Below are 21,399 nucleotides of genomic sequence, written 5' to 3' on the forward strand. Positions count from 1 at the left end.
GAAAGCTCATCTGTATTTTGCAAGACTAAGAAATTGAAAAGATATATTGCCGCTGCCTACAATCCTCTCTTGAGCTTGCCCCTCAGTCGTGTTTGTGCTTCCGAGTGTGCGGCAGTTCAGAGAAGCGCTGGGCGCTATAGCTGCGATTGCCGTATTTGTTATTCCGGATGCCACAGCAATGAGACAGACATTCCTATGTCAGGTCTGCGATTTTCCCCCAAATGTGAGGATATTAGTCAAGCTCCCATCACAACGCGAAAACAGGGCGCGTATTTCCAGTGTCATTTCCAGCAACAAGAGGGCAGCAGGGAGCCTCCAGCAGAGCTCGGGATCCAGCGAGAGCAGACGGGTGTCAGCTCCTTAATTCCAGCCTCCTTCGGGCAGCGATCATAGATTCATAGAATCGTTTAGGTTGGAAAATGGAGGAAAGCCCACTTCTTGCAGAATATAATACAGCCAAACCCCAGGCGAATACACGGGGTCTTACCGTGTTTCTCAAACAGACAGACTCCGGGGTATCCTGCCAAGGCTCTTTGGGGTATCTCTTGTTTCTAAAGAATCTGATGGTACAAATAAATTTTCTTCATCAAGCGTTTATGCTGTTTCACTGGACTTGTAAGGGACAAGCTGGGCTTCTCAAAATTTAGATTTTCAAGAAGTCAGTTGCTTATGTTTCATATATATAATTTAACTTGGTAAATGTACTGGATCTCACAATTAAAGAGGGTTTTGAGGTTGAAATCACCACTTCAAACCTGCAGGTGCATCTTCACCAGTGGGACAGAAGGACCATGAGTGTAATTTCATTTCCTACAGGATTCATCATGGGGAGTATCCCTAGCACATTCTCACCCCTCTGGCTGGCTGTCCACCTCCCTCATAGCCAGGTGTGCAGAAATCCACCCATGGCCATGTCTCCACATTCTCCCCTGAAATGCCCTGTACAGAAACTACCTGTGAAATGTCCCTAATATTTTGGAAGCGTTTAGTGTGCACAGCTGCAAAAAAACTACTTGCAGAGGCATTATAGACATGTTTGGGAAAATCACAAATCAAAGGCAGAATGTGATTATTCCTACTGTTCAGACAAAAATGTAGAGAAATATTTGTGAAGAAATCTGAGAGCAGCTTCACCAAGCAAACCACAGTTTAGCCAGACCTAGAGCTGCTGTCATTCCCTGTGACAGGGCTTCTCAGAAAATCACAGCAGCTGTCCCTCTAGTGCCAGCAGTAGCCGGGAACACAAGGAACCATTTCTTTCCAGTGCAGAAACAACACAGGAAAGTCACAGAGCAGCACTGAGTCAGGGCTCTGCGGCACAGTAAATTTCTGAGGCTGCCTGGTATTCTAGGCACATCCTTACAGCAATAAACTCCTCAGCATCATATCCCAGCCAGGAGAGAATCTGGAGCAGCTAAAAATACAGCCTCTGCATCTCAGATGCTTGCACACAGCAAACTACTGCCTGTGACCTCCATAGCCTCCTCTCCCAGCACACACACACCCAAGGCAGGTGGGGATTGGCCCCAGTCCACCAGGAAAGGACAAGAGACAGCACTCACTCTACATTGTGATGGGCATTACACACAAATTTAGGAATAAAGCTGGGCATCTTGAAGGAAGAAGAATTTCTTCTTTCTTGGTACATGAGAAAAATCAGGTAGGGTCTGCATTGCCTTGGTCTTTGAGGCATTTTGCTTAGCACAGTGAAACACCCCAAAGATTCTGGCATTAGCAGGCACTATAAATCTCGAGGACACCACATGTGTGACCGGATTATATATAGCTCTGCTTTCACATTACCAACTCCAAAACACCACACAAAGAACATAATGAAATATCCACCTCTCCAGCCGTCGCTCTCTAATCTGAAACGGCATTTCCAGGAGCCATTTTCACTCAGCCACGGAGTCTAGGAACAAACACGTTCTCACCCTCCCACGCACTGTCAGACAGCCCCACAACTGGCACACATGTACACAATCACACACATATTCATTCTCTACATTTCTTACCAAGAGATACAAAAAGTCTCGTGTATTTGCAGTTTATCGCATGCAAACATACACATCTCTCCCCTTTCAGTCATGCAAATACACAATCGAAAACGCATTCTGGGTTAAATTCTATTTTCACTTATGCTATGCAAATATAAAAGCTGAATACTTCCATTAAGATAACAGATTTACGACTGTGTAACTGAGATCAGAATATGGTGCTGACTCTCTCATACATAAATTTCCATAGTTGCTCCTGAATTTGTCTTTTTCCTCAGCCGCCTCTCTGTGCATTAATCATTCAACATTTAAATCAGCCATCTACTTGCTTCTTTTTGCTTTGTCAATGAAAATTGTTCAGCATTAATTATAAAACTCATTCTCTGCTGAGGTTTTCTTGGCTTTTTTTCATTAGTGGGTGGAAGTGTCAATTTACAGTCATCTTGTTCTGTCTTCAAAAATACCCTGTGTACCAGCTATACTGCAGAATACATTCTCTGCATGAGAGTGCCTGTAAATGTGTGTCTGAGCTAGTGAATGTGAGAGCTTGTAAATGTATATGCAAGATTGGGAATGCATGTGCATACATGCGTATATGTAGAAAAGATATGGAGATGGTATTCGAATTAGCAAGGCTAAATGTTTCTCAGGCTTTATTTTCCAGTTTGAAGTTTAACCATTTTCTGAATTTGAAGATTTTAGTCATAGTGGTACAGATGATTTCAGCTTACAAAGCAGAGTTCATGGCAACTGTAAATGTGTTTGAAATAAAATATCTTTGATGACAACAACACAATACAGATCTAATTTTTGTAGCAGTAAGACCTCTCCAGATTTGCTTTCATATTTTGTAATCAAAAGGATTGGACATTCTTGGTCCAGCATCCTATGCAATTTTGCAGTTCAAACTAATGCAAGTGCCCCAATGCACATGGTAAGATAATAAACCAGTATGCTGTAGCCAACAGCATGCCACAAGGTAATAAAACACAAAGGCAAGAGAATTTGGTTTAAATGGGAAACATTTTAGTGTATGGATGAAATACAGTAAAGATGGAGGCTGACTAAACTTGTCTTTTCAGGTATGATATTCACAACTGTGAATGTCTTACTCTGTTACTACAAAGCAGAAAATACTCCAATGTGTAAATGTTTTCCAATCTTTTCATTATACTGGAATGCTGCAACCTATATTTAACCCAAGGGGAGGGATATTCTCTAAAAACAATTCACTCCTTGGCAATAATTTCTGCTACCAGTTACATAAAATGTTAGACCACTTCAGCTGCCAAGCAGGGATTACAAAAAAAGAGGGCGAAAAGGCAACCAGGAAAAAGCTATATCTCTTTGAAAAAATTTATTATGAAGCAACATAAGATCTGAGTCAAGACACTAGAGTAATCTCCCAGGCAACAACAAGGTGAACAGTGCAAGTGCAAATGCTCTTCTCCTTCTGGGATTCTGGTATGAGTTTGTCCTGTCCTAGTGTATTTACAGCGTCATGCCCTTCACTGGGGCCCTGTTTTGTGAAAAAAAGATGGTTCAGGCAACCAGGTATGTTATGTGCTGACTTCCCTTCCCTTCCCTTCCCTTCCCTTCCCTTCCCTTCCCTTCCCTTCCCTTCCCTTCCCTTCCCTTCCCTTCCCTTCCCTTCCCTTCCCTTCCCTTCCCTTCCCGGTGGCCATGGCAATGTGGTGCCTGTTCTGTACGCTCTGTGCTGCTGAGACAGAGTTGCAGCTTCAGCTCAGTTTCACAGGACTGATGCCCACCCCAAAATCCTGCATTGCAACAGGCAGCAATTGCCTCAATTGCAGAAAGCACACAAAGTGAGACTCAGAATAGAGATCAAGAATGGAATCAGTCCTGAACACTAAACTGAGGAGGAACAAGAAGCTGTTGAGAGAAGGAAGTTAATACTACCCAAGGTATATCCATTCTGTGAAAAAACAAGAAACCTTCAATCTCCAAGGCTATCAGGCAGTGCTTTTCACTCATACCGAAAAATTGGAAAATAGATAATGCCTTTTTACTCTATGATGAAATAATAATAAGTAGAAATAACAGTCTTTAGTTAAACAACAGAGCACATCTCCAACAGAAGTTCTGCTTTAGCTAAACACTCAGAGAGTGAACTGGGAATACAGCCCAGGGTTTGGGTTTATTTTTTTTGTACAGATCTCTGCATGTTTGTATGATAACTGATGAGGTTATCACACAAACAAAGAGGTAAGACAACTAGTCAAGCAGTGTGTTTTCTCCCACTGATAGAACAGGAGGAAAAAGGTGAGTTTGATTCTCATTTAAATCAAAACCATTTTGTATGCCCAGGAGCAAAAAAAAATGAGCTCAAAGTCAAGTCTGCGTTAAGGAGCACTTTTCTGGGGTAGGTGACCTGTGAAAGCACCACAAATATGCTTCTACAGGTGAGCCATGCTTTTGTGCATGGAGCAGACTCAGTAGGTGAGGAGACTAAAAGAGCTGTAGCCCCAGCTTTCACATGGCTTCCCACCCACAGCACAAGCTTCCAGACACACCGTGCTAAAGTGCTTGGCAACCTTCCTTACCTTCCCCTCCATGCTTGCTGCTGTGTATTCCTACAGAAAGCCTGATGTGCTCCATCTTGTCTCCTTCTCTCAAGCAAAATAACCTCTTCCAAGAAAGGTATGTCTTTGCCATTCTAAACACATTGACACTAGAAATTTATTAGCAAAACTACACTGGTCAGAAATAATCTGAGCCATACTCATGTCAGCAGGACTAGGATAGACCAGCCCTTAGAAGGACAGAAGAAAATTTTGTGCCAAATTCTAATCTACATCCATAATTTTTTAGAGTTCTTGCCAGCACGAAGGAGCATTGGAAGAAGCATATATCATACCTGTTTTGACCCTGCTTGCACTTCTTACTAGTGTGAATGAGAATTTGGAACTGTGAGTCCATATGTGCCTTTAAATTGCTTCCAATTTTTCTACATGCTTATTTTAGCAATAGCTGTCACCCATGTGTATGCAAATTGAGCTTGCAGAGGAGCTCTGAGTAATAGGGAGAAAACAGCCTACCACTGTATTAGACTACAGCTGATGCCACAGTAAAAAATGCTGTTGGTAATTTTAGTTCCCCTCCTCAGGGACACTTCCTGCTCTTCCACATCATTATGAAAACTGCTGGTGACAACGCATCCGATCCCAGTACTGGGAGCTCCTCAGAAGGATTCATAACAAAACAGGCTCTTGAGCCTGGAGGTTTTTTTTTTCTGCAAATCTTCCAAGTTTGGATCTTCTTTATCTTCCAGATCAGAGGTGAAATGCATGGCATGGCAGAACAAATGAGGCTTTTCTATCCTTTGCCCATGGACCTCCTTTTCCTAAAGTCACAGAACTTCATTCACAAGAACTGTCAGCTCAATTCCTTTCATAGCCATGACACTACCTGAAAGAGTTTTTAATGTACTTAGGTTTTAGTATTGTATTTTCACACTTTTCATCTTAGGTTTAATTGTCTGATAAATCATCCAAGACTTCGAAAGCCACATTTTCTTTTGAGTGATTCTGTCTTCTTCTACTTGGCAAGTGTCACATTTTTCTGTGATTTTCTTATAGTATTTAAAGCAACAGGAACATTTTTATTTACTTCTCTCACTGGGCATTCACATAATTCCTTGTTTCTCTAGAAAAATTTACAACTCCAGGGTTGCTGCACCTGCAAAATCATCCAAAGAAGGCCATCTACTTTGTCTGACCTCCAAAGCTGGTGGCAAACTTTGGTTTTTATTTAAGTGAAAATTCTGAGTTATTCAGATACATAGATTCAAGTTTTCAACCACTTTACATATTAGGCATATACTAAATTTGAATTAAATCATTTGCACATGTGCAACCTACATTTATGCATGCAAATCAGGCAATTAGGTACAAAATTACCTGATTTGCATACATAATGCTAGAACTGAGCAAGTAATATGCAACAAAAAACATATTCTATTAATATTATTTTCTTCTCTTCTGAAATTAGCTGCAACTGGATTAGAAAATAGTCAAGATTTTCATCACTCAAAATGATTATTTGATGAACATTTTTAGGTCTACTGATATGCTGGCTAATTACACATCTCAAATTATACCGATTTTGTATCATGTTTGGTAACCTAGCATAAAGTTTATAACAAAATGTGCAATACTACCTTTTTCATGTTTAGAATTCAACTTAAAATTCATTTGTATGAATAAATCTTGAGTGCATGAATATTAAAGCATAGCAACACAAGTCCACTAAAATTTGCTTTTGAATTCAAATTGAAATTTTTGCTGCTTGTGCAATGCAGCTGCTTTTCCACGCGCACAAATATGGAACTGCTCTGAAAGCATCTGAATATGTAGAAAAAGAAGTCAGTGAAAAATCATTTGTGGAGTCTGGAGGGTATTTCCTACAGTACTGCAGTTGTAAGCAGACAGGTCACACCTCATAGATGAAACAAGAAGCTTTTCCTCACCACAGCAACACTAGAGGGGCCTGCCCTACTGGAAGGTAAGTGCATACCTTGGGAGGGCTCTGGTGATACCTTTGACCCTGACCTCTCCTCTCTGGTGGCTCTTTCTGCCTCCTACTGCCTCCCTGCTCTGCACATGTACCAACACACTTCTTTTGGTTTGCTTCCTTTTGCTGTGCTCTGTCTTGCTCAGAAGGCAAACTCCTCAGGCACAGACCTGTCCTATTTGTCTGCAAAGTCTTATGCATACTAAGGGGCTTTAGCTGTAGAATAAACAAACAATAACTGCACTTCTGCTGTAGTGCAGAGACATTTTTGCATGTCTCTAACTGTTCTCATGGGCTTATCTCCAAAGCCCTTTAAGCGGTTCATTGTCATTTTTAAGATGGGGTCACCAATACTCTTTCAGGTAAGGGCAGATCTTGGTTCCTGTCATGGCAGTATGAAGCTCCATATAGCATCCAGCACTTCATTCCTCATGCATCCTGGCACTCGCTTTCTGATCAGATGTCCATTTTACAGACAGCTTCCAATAAGTTATCCAGTGGCAATCAGACCTTCCCCACAAACACTGGGGTAGCTTTACTAAAACCAGGCAATACACTTAGGAAAATGATTTCCTCACAGCATGCATGGCTGCATATACCATAAACATAACCTGCTACTGCCTGGATCATTCACCTATCAGCAGTGTGCCAAGTCCTACTGGTTTGATTCTTTTATGCTCAAATAGCATTTTCAAACATTTCAACATCCCCTCTTGGTTCTTCTCCTTTAGTATTTAAATCACAAGTATTTCTAAGACAGCCATGTCTTTGTCTTCTAAAAACTGTTGCACATCTTTGGCTAACACAAGAATATAACAATAACAACCACCAAAGTATTTGACAAGATCCACATTTAAGAACCATCATCTTGCGACAACCTTGTTTCTCATTATCTATTGCTTCTCATTTCAGAAACTTCTTTGTTTCTTATTCATTGACAAATTGGTAATGAGAGACTCTTCACCTCACAACCTATTGGTCAACTATAATTAAATTAATTTCCAGTGCCTCTGCTGCTCTGCAAAGTTTTGTTGCTCATAACTATGCAATCATTTGGCTTTTATTTGTCTGTCTATCACAGCAGCTTCAGAGCATCTCTCAAGCATTTAAATCCAGAAAACTCTGCATGTCTCCCTTTCCTTTTCATCCCCACCTGCAGAAGGACAGAGTTTGTATAATTTTCCTTTCTTGCCTTTGCCACTGCCACTTATTCTTACTTTATCCTCTATTTCAGGTTAAGAGTCTCCAGATCTCCTTGACACATGCTCCAAAAGTGGTACATTTCTATTTCTTGCTCTTTCCTGACAACAACCTTCCCTTTCAACACTCAGCAATTCCATTTCTAGAAGGAAATATATACAAAGGCAATTCAGCACCACCTCTGTAAGCTCAGTAATTTGTAAGAGTCACTGGAAAGTCCTGCAGGCCAAGAATGGAAGTGTATCTGAGTGATAGCTCAGTTGGTTAGGTTACAGTGCTAATAGCACTGAGGTTGTGGGATTGATCCCTGTATGGGCCATTCACTTAAGAGCTGGACTGGATGATCCTTGTGAGTCCTTTCCAACTTGGAATATTTTCTGAACTCTGTGACACACATTTCAATCTCTGAAGGTAAAAAACAACAGTAGTTCTTCTGCCCCAAGTAAGGTGCACTTCATTCTAATCCTGACATCTATCACACTTTCAAGTGAACAATGACTCATGGCCTTTCATCATCTGTGTTTGTCACACAAATCTAATTTAACCTCATAAATTCCCAAAGAGAAAAAAAATGTTTTGTAGGAGTTGCTATGCTTATACCACAAATAACATTGCTACAAACAAATTGCTAAATGTAACCTGCCTCTCCTAAGGACCTGTGATCCTGAAGCAAACTAATTATGTAAAATCATCAAACCCAGCAGAGAAGGAGCCAGAGGAATTACGGAAAGGACTTTAGTAGTAGGAGCAAATTAAATGGATGAATTTGTGTGGTTTGCCTTGCTGCAGCAAGCAGATACGCACAAAGGGGGAGAAACTGCTGACTGAATGGACTTGGGACCCTGAGATAGAGAAATCCCTGGGGAAAGTAAACCAGAAGTTTGTGCACCGTGGAGCACATTGATGGACAAATGGACTGTATCACTAACAGAAAAACAGAGCAACTACATAAAAGATATTGGCAAAACCAATAGGTAGATATACCTGAATGGACTCTTGTGCTGTGAGGGGGAAAGACAGCAGTGTCATTTATCTGCTGGTGAAAAGCCAATAGCAGACCAGGCACTCCTCCTGCAGAGTCAACAAAAGCAACAGGAACTGCAGCTTGCACTTCAGCAGGAGAGGCTGTTGCAATGTACGCTGACACGGGGCCTGGGCAGTACTGCAGGACTGGCAGAAGGTGGTTTGGGCCAACTTAGCTCAGGGCTGATGGAGTTCAAATACACATGCACACCTGTATCTCTGGATGCCTAATGCTGCTGCTGCTGCAGAGGGTTAAAACTGAGCTACAGAAAACCTTCCCTCAACAAAGGAAGGCCACACAGTATAGGAAGTGTTGAGCTGTTTGGCTCTTGTTCTGGCCAGCCTGAGACTGGCTCCAGAAGCATACTCTCATGGCATCTGGGGTGAATTATATTAATGGGGAATGTGCTCATTTACACCCAGGGAACATCACTACCTGCATGTCCAGAGATGAAAATGGCCTTGGAATTACTTCCACAGGGGGTGCTGCTAGAGCTTAAATGGATTGCCACCCTGAGAATTCCAGTCAGTAACATGACGGAGGAAGTGGTGTGGAGGAAATGAATTCATGTTAGACTATAGCATTTTGCTACAAGAGGTAAAGAAGAATTATTAGTCCTACATCAGCTTACAGAAGGTTCTTCTGAGAGCAGGGATACTCCAATGATACACAGCTGCAAAAGGGAAGGGATTGTACACTGGAGCATATACAGGCATGTGCCCATCATATACAGATAAGTGTGCCATTTGAGACATGGAGCTGTTCAACAGGGCAGTTAGAGAAACTCCTGTGTGGTGAGGGCTATAATGTTGAATTGAGACCAAATGATCTTAAATTGTGTGGGAACTCCACTGTGAACTAAATGAAAAACCAAGAGAAGTCTGGTAACTACATGGCCAGGATTCCTTAGGGAACAACAGCCAAAAAGGCTTAAGAAGATTAGTAAAAGAGCTATCCGGACCCAGACATCTTTAGGCATCAAAGAAAGTTGGTGTATCAGTACAGAGACATTACAGCCCTGAAACAGAACATCATTGAGAAATCTGTGTGGTAATGGGATGGGTCCCCATCAAACTGTACAACTGAGTTTGGACAAGACCCTGAGTAAGGATGTGTGTGCTGCCAAGGACTGGTGCCTTAAATGCCTGCAGTAAGTAATATAAATATGGTGACTCTCAGAGTACTGGGAAGGAATCAGGCAACTCTACAAAGCTCATCTGAGGAGGAAATGATTTGGAGCAGGTGACAGCCTACAGTTCCCACAGACTCAGACCAAGATAAGAGCACGAAGGGCCTGCTTTAAGCAGGGAAATAACCTTGCTCTAATCTGATCCCTTGCTTCTAAGGTTTGAAGAATTTTACTGGCTTTAAGCATCTTCCATCTTCTCTGAGCTGGAGGACACATCTGACGGCTATGTATGTGCTGGTCAAGTGAAGAAGAATACAACTGTATTTACACGTTCTATGCTGGAAGGATTATTTTCCTTCAAATATTAGAAAATAAATCTTTTATTTTACCTTAGTCCTCATTTACAACAACAGAAGGGAATTCTGGGAGGTTTTAAAGTGACTTTAACCTGATGTTGTTGTTTTCAATAGAGGAGCTATTAAGAACTTTCATTGTTATATAGTTCATGTTGTAAATTATTTCCATAGCAACCCGATCGTGTCATATATTCTGGGCTATAACTCAGAGGGAGAGGGGATGGGAAAAGCACAGAATAGAGACTACAGAGCAAAACCTGTCCTGATTATTACCTGAATCTTGAATGTTCTTTTTAGTCCAATTTGCTTAAGCAGTGTTTATTTGCAGGCAATGTTGAGGATCCAGCCGGGCTGCACCTGCCTTCCCAGGCATGCTCAAACACAGCCTAGGATTGCACATCTTCAAGGGAGAGCAGGGTGGGGTTCCTTCAAATGACAGAACCTTCTGCAAGGAGGAAGCTTCAAGCTGTAACTTGCAAAATATGTACTGTAAAAATCCAGCTATCAGAACACAGAAGATCTATGCAGAGACCTGCAACTAATAATGCAAAAACCTGAAAGGAGCTGCTCTTTGTATTAAGCATGTGCAGTGCAGTTCTCAAGAAATGCTGTCATCAGTTCTAGCATGAGGAAAGACAGGTACAAAAGAGCATGAGAATTTCTGCATTGCTTCCTGGTATTAACTGTCACACAAGCCACTAGACATTCTATCAAGGCTGCTGACTAATTGTTAGCAGAATGTGACTAGATATCCACAGATCACACAACTGATACTGTCCTTGATGCCCACACCTCTTGCTGCCTCCCTTCCAGCAGAAATGGTGCAGTGAGCACAGCTGAATGAGTTCAGTTGGATTAACAGAAAAGTGGACTCCTGGATGGGAGGGTGATGAGCTGGGTGTTGGAGTCAGAGAACCACTCAAAACCACAGAAAATATTTGCCAAAAATGAGTATGTACACTTAGCAAGGTACAGCTTTTGAAAGGCTGCATCTTTTTGATAAGATACACAGTATAATCTTTAATTGCAGGAGATGGGATAAAATAAATGTGCCAACTGGCCTTTCTTATCAATGCAGTCTGAATTCTTCAGGGAGGAATTATCTTTACATGTCACAGGGAGTCAAGAACATCAACAATACTTGAGCAAGTAATAAAAAATACTCCAAAATTTACTGCTGCAGGAAGACAAGAGCCCTTTCAGTTGTTTTAATCTCAGATGTTTTATACCTTGTCTTTTTATTTTACAGAAATCAGTTATAGACATTGAGTGAGTTCTAAGAGAAAATGTCTAGCATATCAAGCTAGATCAAATAAACTTTCAACATCTACATGTCAGTGGCCTATATTTTCCAGTAGCAGACCAGATATTCAGGATTCCCACTCCCTCCCTAATTTTGCCCCTAGCTCTTATGTACATCAAACCTACAAAAGTGTATTGTCCTTACTCCAACAGTGTGCCAGTCTGGACACGTTTGAATGAAAACCTGAGCTCCACTATGATCTTGTCTCTTGTTGCCATGATGTGTGCAGTGAAGAGGAAGATTGCCTCAGATAATCCGGAATATAGCAATTCAAAGCAACCCCGTCCTGTCTTTGATTTGGATGTGGTGTGCTTTCCATCATAGCCAAAGGGGAGCTCCTACCTCTGACACACAGGTATGCACTCTTCTTCACCCCAGCCCTCTGGATGTTGCATCAGCAAGAACAGCAACAGCCTCCAGCCTTGGAGCTATCAGAGTGAAGGGCGCACGCACGCTACAGGCAACTGGCCTGGCACTGAGCGTTGTTGTTCCCAAACACCTGTGTCACACAAGTGCTTTTCAGTTCAGCTGTGCAGTTGTTGTAACAACATGCTTTTATTCCAGAGGAAGGGAGATTGGCATTTGGGGCAGTAACCAATGGCTATGGTCTCCCTTGTTCTCATAGGAGTTTGCTGTGTGACCCTGGCTCAAACACTTGAGATTACCCATCTGCAAAATGGATAAACTAATGTAGTAACTTGAGGAGTAGCTTCACCCTTTCCTAGGCACTGTTCTCACATATGGGTAGCAATGTCCCAGGCAGCTTTGCATAAAAAACACTTGCCAAAGGAAAGGTAAAACACTGTTTTGGTTTCAACCCTTCTCGGGGCTGTCCCCCCTGGAGAAGCCCCCTACGCCTCGCCAGTTTGGCAGCCCAGAAGCAGAAGCAGGCTGCTAAATCAGTGGTTTGCCTGAGGAGCGAGCGGAGGCTTGCAGCAGCATGGCTGCTTTCGCGGCACATTCCTCTGGTGACGCTGCTTATTACCCAGCATGCAGATAACCCTGAGTCAAGGCTTTGGTATGAGCGGCGCTGCCAGGAGCTGCGTGCTTGGAATAGAGGGTTACAGTTTAAACCGAGGTGAAGCGCCGTCCCCAGACAGCTGCGCCCTGCCTGCCTCTCCAACTCGGCTGGAGCCAGCCACCCCTTCACCTATTTGCAGAAAAGGAGCTTTCCAGTCCCTCCCCTCCACCCCATCGCTCACCCAGGGATCATTCCCATTGAGAAGCTCTCAGTCTAATAGTAATCCCGACGAATTTAGCTGCTGCTAATAAATCCCACCCTCTGCCCCTCCCAACCTGCCTCCATGCAAATCCATTTGTAGGTTACTTGAACAATAGCGGAGCTGCAATCAGCCCTCCTCTCTGGCAGCCTGCAGGGAGGGAGGGGAGGAGGATGATGACAGTGGGGAATTCTGCTCGGCTCCTTGAAGCTGCACAGACATGTTTCATGTCCCCGTTCCCATCCCCTGCGCAGAGGCGGGCAGGCAGGAGGGCAGGCAGGCAATCACATGGCTGTCTAGGTCGGCCCAACCCAGCGGCAACTGCATGCCCTGGCGACCCTCCCCAGCCCAGCCCGGTTTGATTCAGTTCGGTTCAGTCCCTGCCTAAGCTGCCGTGCCGCAGCAGTGCCAAGCCGCTCCGCGCCGCGGTGGAGTTGCCAGGCTCAGCCTCCACTCCCTAAACAAAGTAAAGGGCCTTTGCGCTGGCCAAAAAAGAAATAGAAAGATACCCCAGTGAAGCAGACTTGGGCGAACGGATGGCCTGGCACACCCAGTACTGCCGAGAGAGCAGTGCCAGCCAGAGAGAAAGGGACAGCTCTCCACTGTAGGGTCTTCGGGGACGACAGAAAACCAGAGTCTTCTCACTGTTAACGATGATCGTGTAAGAAAGGGGAAAGGGAAATTCCCTGAAAATAATTTGCAATTTGCAGCAGTTCACATCTTAAAGGTTTCTTTGCAAAGGGTCATAAAAGCAGCACCGAGTGCATATGGCCGAGAAGGGCTACGGGGGAGGGGGATGGGGCGGGGAGGGCTGCGAGCGGATGCCAAATCAGCTGAAACCTAAGAAGCTTGACCTTCCTCACCTCCACCCCTGCTCCCACCGCCTCCAAAAAACCTTGCAAGGGCGCTTCGGGAAGGCAAAGCGCACAGCAGCGAGGAGAATGCAGGCTCAACCCGGCAACAGGCAGGGCTGTGCGGCTGCGTCAGTGAAGGGGGAGAGAGGACACTTCAGGGTAGCTGTGTCCCCTCTCAGCAATGCAGACTTGTACCAGCATGGTTCATTGCATTCAGCCAAGCAGTCAGACCTTGGAATCTTGAACCTACCTAGCCCAAGTAGCTCAGCCAGTCCAACCAGTCACAGATTGTTCTGGCCAGACAGACTTTTGGTGAGCATCCTCCCCCTCCCATTCACATGTCTACCTGCTCCCTTCTGCTGCTCACTCTACAGTTCCCTGAATGGCTGAAGAGAGTGGGTTTGCTGTCAAAAACTTGAAATGTTTTTGTACTCTCCCATGCTTCTTCTCATGGAGTTAGGCAAGTCAATTCCCAAGGAGAAGAACTGGATTCCTGCAGAGCCTCCCAGTCAGGGGTGGCAGCGTGGGGCTGGGCTGCCTTGTGGCAAACACGTAGAGTTGTTTGTCTGGCTCATCAGAGGAGCCCTGTGGTAGCCTCAGTCAGTGCACACATGCCTAATTCTTCTAAGACATCCATCTGGGAAAAGACCTTGTATGCCATTCTTTTCACATCACCGATCAGCAGAGACATTTCCCTTACCAAACTGCAGAAAAGGTTTTAAGGCAGGGGCTGAAACAACAGAAGCTTGGTTACATGGTTTTCAGACACCTTGAAGATAAACCCAGCAGTGCATGTTTCTATACAGGAAGGTATAACCATGCCCTCTGCATCTTCTGGGGGATGGTTGTAAAGACAACTCTGGAGGTACAGATATGTTTTGGGTAGAAAATGCATGCTGTAATGGATTCTGATGGCTGAACGCCAAGGGGGAAGCTGTTCTGCTTCAAGAATAGCCTTACAAGAGTCAGCACTACAGTGACAGTTCAGTACTCTGCTGCAGATCTACAAGATGTGTCACTTTGGCAGAGAAAGAAGTTGCTAATGCACAACACAATCCATCCTACAATGAATGGAGAATGACTGCATACAAAAAAAAAAAAAAAAAAAAAAGAAAGAAAAAAGAAAAAAAAAAAGAAAATGGCAAGTCTTAGGAAAAAGGGAAGCTGCAAGGCAACTACTGCATAGTAAGCTGGGAACCTGAGAGCTCTGAAGACAAAGCCCTTTCCCTTGAGGGGAAGAAAATCTCAGCTCACAAGACACATAAAGAAGCAGACAACCCTTTTTCCAGTGACTGCTGCAACCCTGCAAAGCTGTGCTGGCAGCCAGCCTATTTGAAGAGATTGCAGTTTCAAAACAATGTTAGTCCTGACTAGTTCAGGGAGGTGAGCATGCTCATATGCACAACATTGCTAAGCAAATAAAAAAGATAACAAGGTTTGTATTAAATTACACCAGTTACCATTGGTAAACTCTAGTTCCTGTTGGAACTGTGTAGTATTTCCCCCAAATGAACATAGCAGCTCTTCACTGCATAAACACATCTATCTCCAACTCACACACAGCTGCCAATGCTTAAAAACAAACATCCAGTGACACACATGTTCTAACCCATTTCTAAGAAAATAGGCTACAAGGCTATTAAAAGAAATGTCAAGAATAATCTAACTGGGAAAAAAATAAAAAAAATAAAAAAAAAAAAAAAAAAAAAAAACAACCAAAAAAGCAAAACACAACAACCCTCCCTGGGAAAATAAACCATTTAAATACTTCCCCATTACAAGAAGGAATGAAAGCACAATAAATGACCATCTGGACAAATAAATTAACTTACACCATTTATTCAAGCAAACATTGGGCTGTACCTTAAATAACTGGCAAGTATGGGGGATGGGAGCATTACTGTAAAATACAGAAATAAGCTGAATCTCTGTACATGAGACTCACTCGACAGCTCCCCTTTCCTCCTCGAAAAAAGGTTACAACTTGTTTGTCAGCTGTGGACATCTTCAGAAAGATAAAAACCTATGGAGTGTGTTCAAAGAAATGCTGGCTAATATGCCCAGACTGGCTGCTTAATGAGCCAGAGTAAAAGAAAAGGTCACATGGTTACAAAAAACCTCCATACAACAAACACCCTGTAGCTATGGTTAACTTTAATTAACTGCAGTATTACAATTCACTTCAAGCTTATTTTCCACCAATGTTTACTGCACCTTACCTTTCCTTTGCCTGCTAAAATCAAACCGATTAGTCTCGTAAGTGGGCTTATGTTTCAAAAAATAAGAGCTTTTCAAAAATGATCTGAAATTTTAAAAATCCACCAAATGGGTCTCTTTCTAGCTATAACTACTGATGAATGATTTCAAGATTACAGGAGTAGCTCTGTTTATATAAATCAGGGTATTCACACTTCTGTGATACGATTAAATGTTGAATAGCCAGTCATAGTTTTCTTTTAATAGCAGTTGCAATTCTCATATGATTATTACTTCTCCTTAAGTTTAAACTTGAATTTCAACCATGTGTACAATTTTTTTCTCTGCCAGTCATGAGCTTACAATGTTAGTCTCCCTATTTCATAATTTAAAAATAAACTGCCGTGTGAGAATTGCATGCTTAGAAATAACTGAAAATAGGACCAGTACAAATCTATACTCTAAAAAACATGTAAGTTGTATCCAGCAATTAACTCAAAACATTATTTTTCTGCATTACTTCTTTGATCCATTACATAAGAACAATATGTTTGGAGATTTTTAAGCACTGATATATTACTTGGCAGAAAAAAAAAATAAAATATATATACACACACAAAGCCATTGTATGAAATCACAGATATAGTGATGCCAAATACTAAATCTCAGAGCACAACAAACCCCACCCCCTCCCCACACACATGAAACAGCCAGAGTGTATCTATACAAGACTGCAAAGATCTGTAGGCACACTAAGAATATAGTCCCAAGGTTTCTACCATCCTTCCCACCAGGAATACAAGTCAAATATGTATTAAGACCAAGCAGATACCAAATGCCATCCAGACTTTCTTTTATACAACTATGGGGCTTTGGCGGGTGGGGATCCTTACTATTCAATAAACTAAGAGCTCATAACCTATGATACTGTTGCATTTGAACAGCCCTATATTCTGCTGGTCAAGCTGCAAAGGATTTCTGCAGTGCTGCTGGGTTTTTTTCAGGTTTCCCCCTCTTTCCTCCATTTGCCTCACTGGAAAGGACAAAGTTCACATTAGGTTTGTTTGCATTTTCTAGCTAGCATGAGGCCTGTGTATTTACTTTGCCTGTTGATCACTTAACAGGTATTACACTGCTCCCCTATCTCCAGAAAATGCCAATGTCACACAGAATTGTTAATTATACAAAGAATCACATATAATCATTGCCAAAAAGAAAGCATTCACTTCAGTGCTTAAAGGAAGCTTCCTTGCCTGAAAATACAATAAAGCCCCAGAACTGCTCATCAATTCAAGTTACGAAAAGCCAATGCCTAAATGGGGTAGCAACTCGCCAGCTGCAACACCAACTGTAGAAGCTGTTATTTCATGCTACCCTTTCTGTACTCTGTTCCACCACAGTCCTGCCTTACCATGAGTTTGTGGCTAATGTCAAACTTTGACAACCACTCTTAAAATTATTAACTATGGGATGCTGGGTTTTTGTTTGTTTTTTGGTTTTGGTTGGTTTTTTTTTTTTTTTTTGGTGACAATAAGGCTTCATTTTAAATCTCAAGCCTTACTAAATTGCACAGGCAATGCATGCATCCTGTATTGCAAACAGCTTGCAGCTGGAGAGCCAGTGGGGGGGAGGAGAAGGGAGGAGGAAATGAGATGCAGGAACAGTAAATAGAAAATGCTTAGTCAGCAACCGTTACTGCAACATTAAAGGTGAAATGTAAATAGGCACAGTGCCAAGATTTAAGTAAGTTTGATAACACCATCAACATCATCATCTTACTACATATAAGTGAAAATGTGCATACAAGTGCCACGATTATCACAACGAACTGCAGACTCTTGGTATAATGGAGACCTTTAAAAAGCCAACACGGCTTGCACATACTGCCTAAGCTTAGAGAAAAATAAAACTTGCTACTCAAGAAGTATTAATATCAATTGAATTTATTACAATTTACTAAGCTCCAAGGCACATTACAGTGTTCTGTTAACTACAGAAATGTATAAAGGACAAACAGAGCATGTTTCTCATGTACAGCATTTTGCTCTACTGTTCAAAAGCATCCGTGCATCAATAAAAGCAAAAACAAAAAACACATGAAGATTAAAAAACGTTCAGATCAATAGAAACAAACGGAAACATTTTCCTTACAAACTTGCAACAAAAAAACACCCTCCCCCCACAGCCACCCCACCGTTTTGCAACAAAAAAACCAAAAACGAAAAAAAAAAGGTGAAAGACTAACACTCAGGGCTTGTAAAACATAAGCTGTCACCATTTTTGTAGCAATTTTTTAGGCATCAACACTGGCCTTGGCAAAATTTTTTTTTTTTTGTCTTTTGTGTTTTTCTTCTTCTTTCAGAGAAGTGCATACATTTACAAAAATACACACCAGCAGCAGGTAATCGCTAAGGGCTATTAACTTTGTACCTAGCCAACACACTGCCAAAGAAATGAGAACAGGTATTATGTAGTAACCAAACAATATTATATTCTGTTTAACAAAAACCAGCTCTATCCTTCAAATGAAGAAGAGTACATACCTTTGTTTCAAAATATAGAAACATACGACGAAAATAATGTCTATACATAAGACTAACTTTTGCAGTTTGTTATATTCACAATTCTACATCTTCAGGAGTCTGAAGGGATTGGATTTCTTACTCAAGGGTCTCTCTCCTTTTTCACTTTAACGTCCCCAGCTAAAATGGTCGCGATCTCGCCCTGCATAAATGCCCAAGGCACATTGGAACCGACTAGGGGGCATTTCTCTCCACTGGGGCAGTAGACTTCACCAGTCGCCCCTTGGGCCTTGATGCTCTCTCTGGAACAAGGGAAGCAGAACTTGTGGCTGGGCACAGAGGGGCACTGAACAAAGTGGGTGTCCTCCAAGCGTTCGTGGCAAATGGTGCAGCACAGGGGCCCGCTGTTGGCCATGGGGGAGTCCGGAATGTTTTGGGGGTGCACTTGGTCCATGGCGGGGTGGGTGCTGGGGGGAGGAGGGGCCACTTGCAGGTTCATGTCCCCGTTGCGGGAGGCCAGACGGCGCTGCCCAGGCACCGAGGCCGGCGACACGGGGCTGCTGCTGTTCCTGCGGGTGGACGTGGTGGAGTGCACCGAGCTGCCGTCCTTGGGCGAGTGGGCATTGCCCAGCGTGTCGGCCACCGACATGAGCGCGGCCATGGGGGACTGTCCGTTCTGGGGGGCGGACTCGGGTGGCGTGGTCCGGTTGGAGTGAGGCCCGAGGGGCGGCGGTGGCGGGGGGCCACCGCCGTGCACCGCCCCGAAGCCCCCGGCCGACATGGTGAGCTTGAGCGCTTCGCTCTGGCTGGCCATCCACTGCTGCCGCTGCTGCTCGTCGCTGAGCTTCAGAGCCCCCTCGGCCGAATCCGAGGGTTCAGGAGAAGCTTTCCTCTTGCGCATCGCCCCGCCGCCGCCACCGCCGCCGCCGCCGCCAGGTCCCCTAGAGGCTGCGGCCGTGCCCTGCGCCCCGCCGGCCCCGGCCCCCGGCCGCGGGAGACTCACCAGCGCCGTGGGCAGCATGGGGCAGCTGGCGTCCAGGTAGGGCTGCGGCAGCATGTCGGCGCCCACCAGCTCCTTGAAGAAGCGCACAGACTCGGGCAGCAGGTCTCCCAGGAGCCGCCAGTCGCCAGAGCCGTGCTTCTTCTCGTATTCCAGGTATTTGAAGCCCGAGGAGAGGCCGCGACCGAAGTCCTTCATACAGTCCTGGTACATCTGCTTGGCCACGCCGGAGGCGCTGGAGAAGACGGTGCCGGAGCCGCTAGGGTACTCGATGAAGAGCTTCAGCTCATAGTCCATGCCCGGCTTGGAGACGGCGTCGAAGGCAAAGACGCGGCCCAGCAGGGCGTGATCCTTCTTGAAGCGCACCTCGTAGGGGGTACAGCCGGCCAGAGTGAGCAGCGTGTCCCTCACGATCTTGGGCTTGCTGGCCCACTCCTCGGCCCGATTCCGCAAACTCTCGCTGAGCTCGGCCAGCGCCTCCGCGTTGCGCTGCTTCTCCTTCAGCTCCCGCTCTTGGTCACTGCTGGAAACCGAGCCCGGCCGCTTGCCGCAGGCCTCGGAGGACGAGCCGCCGCCTCCCCCGGCACCACCGCCGCAGGTGCCCCCTTGGGAAGAGGCGGAGGGAGCGGGGGGACCCCCGCCGCCGCGGCCGGTCAGGCCCCCGTGCGGCGGAGGCAGCGCCACGCCGGAGGCAGCGGGGCCGTTCAGCAGCGTCTGCGGCAGCAGGTTGGGGGGCACATTCATCTGAGCGCCGGCGGCCCCCGGGGGCAGGCCAGACACGAGCCCCCCATGCGCCCCGCGACGGGAGGAGGAAGAGGAGGAGGAGGAGTTGGGGCTTTGCCGGTTCAGCTCCGGTGGCCCGTCCTCAGGCTGCTTGGGGAAGCCATTGGGCCCCCCCAGTCCATTGGGCAGGCGGGCGCCATGGCTGCTGCCCAGGCTGCCCGGCGGCGGCGGGTACTCGAAGCGGCTGCGCTGCTCCGCCGCGGCGGCGCTGAGCCCGTAGCGGTCCAGGCTGGACTGGGTCAGCCCCGCTGAGGCCGCCTTGGAAGTGGCATCCACATGGTTGAGCTGCTGCTGGGCCGCCGCCGCCGCCGCTTCTTTGGCGGAAAGCGTCACTGCCTTTACGCCGACCGGCGGCGGGGGGCCCGGGGAGCGACCGTCCTGGAAGCAGCCGTGCGCCCGCTTCAACTGCCGGGCCGTCTCGATCACGAACTCGATGCGGTCGGCGCCCTCATAATTAACGCAGCCCCGGCAGACGGGCTCCGTGAAGTCCCAGATCATGGCCCAGGGCATGCGGGGCAGATCGCATAGATAGCATGACTGCCTCCGCGACGAGGACACCTGCGCGGCGGACATGGTGCTGCTGGCTGGGGAGCTGCTGCCGCTGCCACCGGGGTAGGGGCTGGCTCAGTCTTCCCCCCCGGGCTGCAGGGGCGGGGGGTGGCTCTCCGTACCTGATCCTGTTGCCCGTTTCAGCAAGGGGGATCGTCTGCTTTTAGTTCGCTCCTGCTGTCAGAGATGGCTTCTTCTACCTGGTGCTGCCGCTGCTGACCCGGTGGGGTGGGAAACGATTCCACTGCTCCTCCGGGGGGCTGGCTGGGTGGGGGTCGCTTTCTAGCCGCTTCTGTTTCCCTGCGCTCTCTAGCTCTCCGCTTGCTGCTGCTCCTCCTCCGGGAGGAGGCGGAGGTGCACGGAAGAAGATGGGGGGGGGGGTCACCTTCCACCCGCCACGGCTGCCTCGTGAGCTTGCAGTTCGGTACGCGCTGATCCACCGCCGTGAGCAAGACAGGGGCAGCCGCACGGAGCTGTTCGGTCCCGGCAGCGGCGGCTTCCCTGAGCGCTGGCGGAGCTGCGGCAGTCCGGGAGCAGCAGCGGCGGCGGCGGCAGCAGCGTGGCGAGCGGCGCCGCCTGCTCCTCACTCACATCCTCGCCGCTACTCGCAGTCCGAGCGCGGGGTGCTGCGCGCCGCCGCGTGTGGCTGCGCGCCCCCTCCGCCGCGCCGCGCTCCCCCCGCGCCGCGACGCCCCTCCCCTTCTCCGCGCCGTGCTCCCGGCTCGGCTGCACC

The 21,399-nt window shown here is 45.9% G+C and overlaps 1 protein-coding gene across 1 annotated transcript; it reads right to left on the reverse strand.

Moving 5' to 3' along the window:
• Positions 1 to 15,495: 15,495 nt before the first annotated feature.
• Positions 15,496 to 21,140, reverse strand: IRF2BPL (interferon regulatory factor 2 binding protein like). The gene has a single exon (XM_058806847.1). The coding sequence runs from the start codon at positions 20,688 to 20,690 to the stop codon at positions 18,477 to 18,479; it is 2,214 nt and encodes a 737-aa protein (XP_058662830.1). The 5' UTR covers positions 20,691 to 21,140; the 3' UTR covers positions 15,496 to 18,476.
• Positions 21,141 to 21,399: the final 259 nt, after the last annotated feature.

The sequence above is a fragment of the Ammospiza caudacuta genome, chromosome 6, assembly GCF_027887145.1.
Source record: "Ammospiza caudacuta isolate bAmmCau1 chromosome 6, bAmmCau1.pri, whole genome shotgun sequence".
NCBI lineage: Eukaryota > Metazoa > Chordata > Aves > Passeriformes > Passerellidae > Ammospiza > Ammospiza caudacuta.

Excerpts from the sequence above, each read along its gene's own strand:
- IRF2BPL (XM_058806847.1), bottom strand. The coding sequence starts at position 20,690 with ATGTCCGCCGCGCAGGTGTCCTCGTCGCGGAGGCAGTCATGCTATCTA.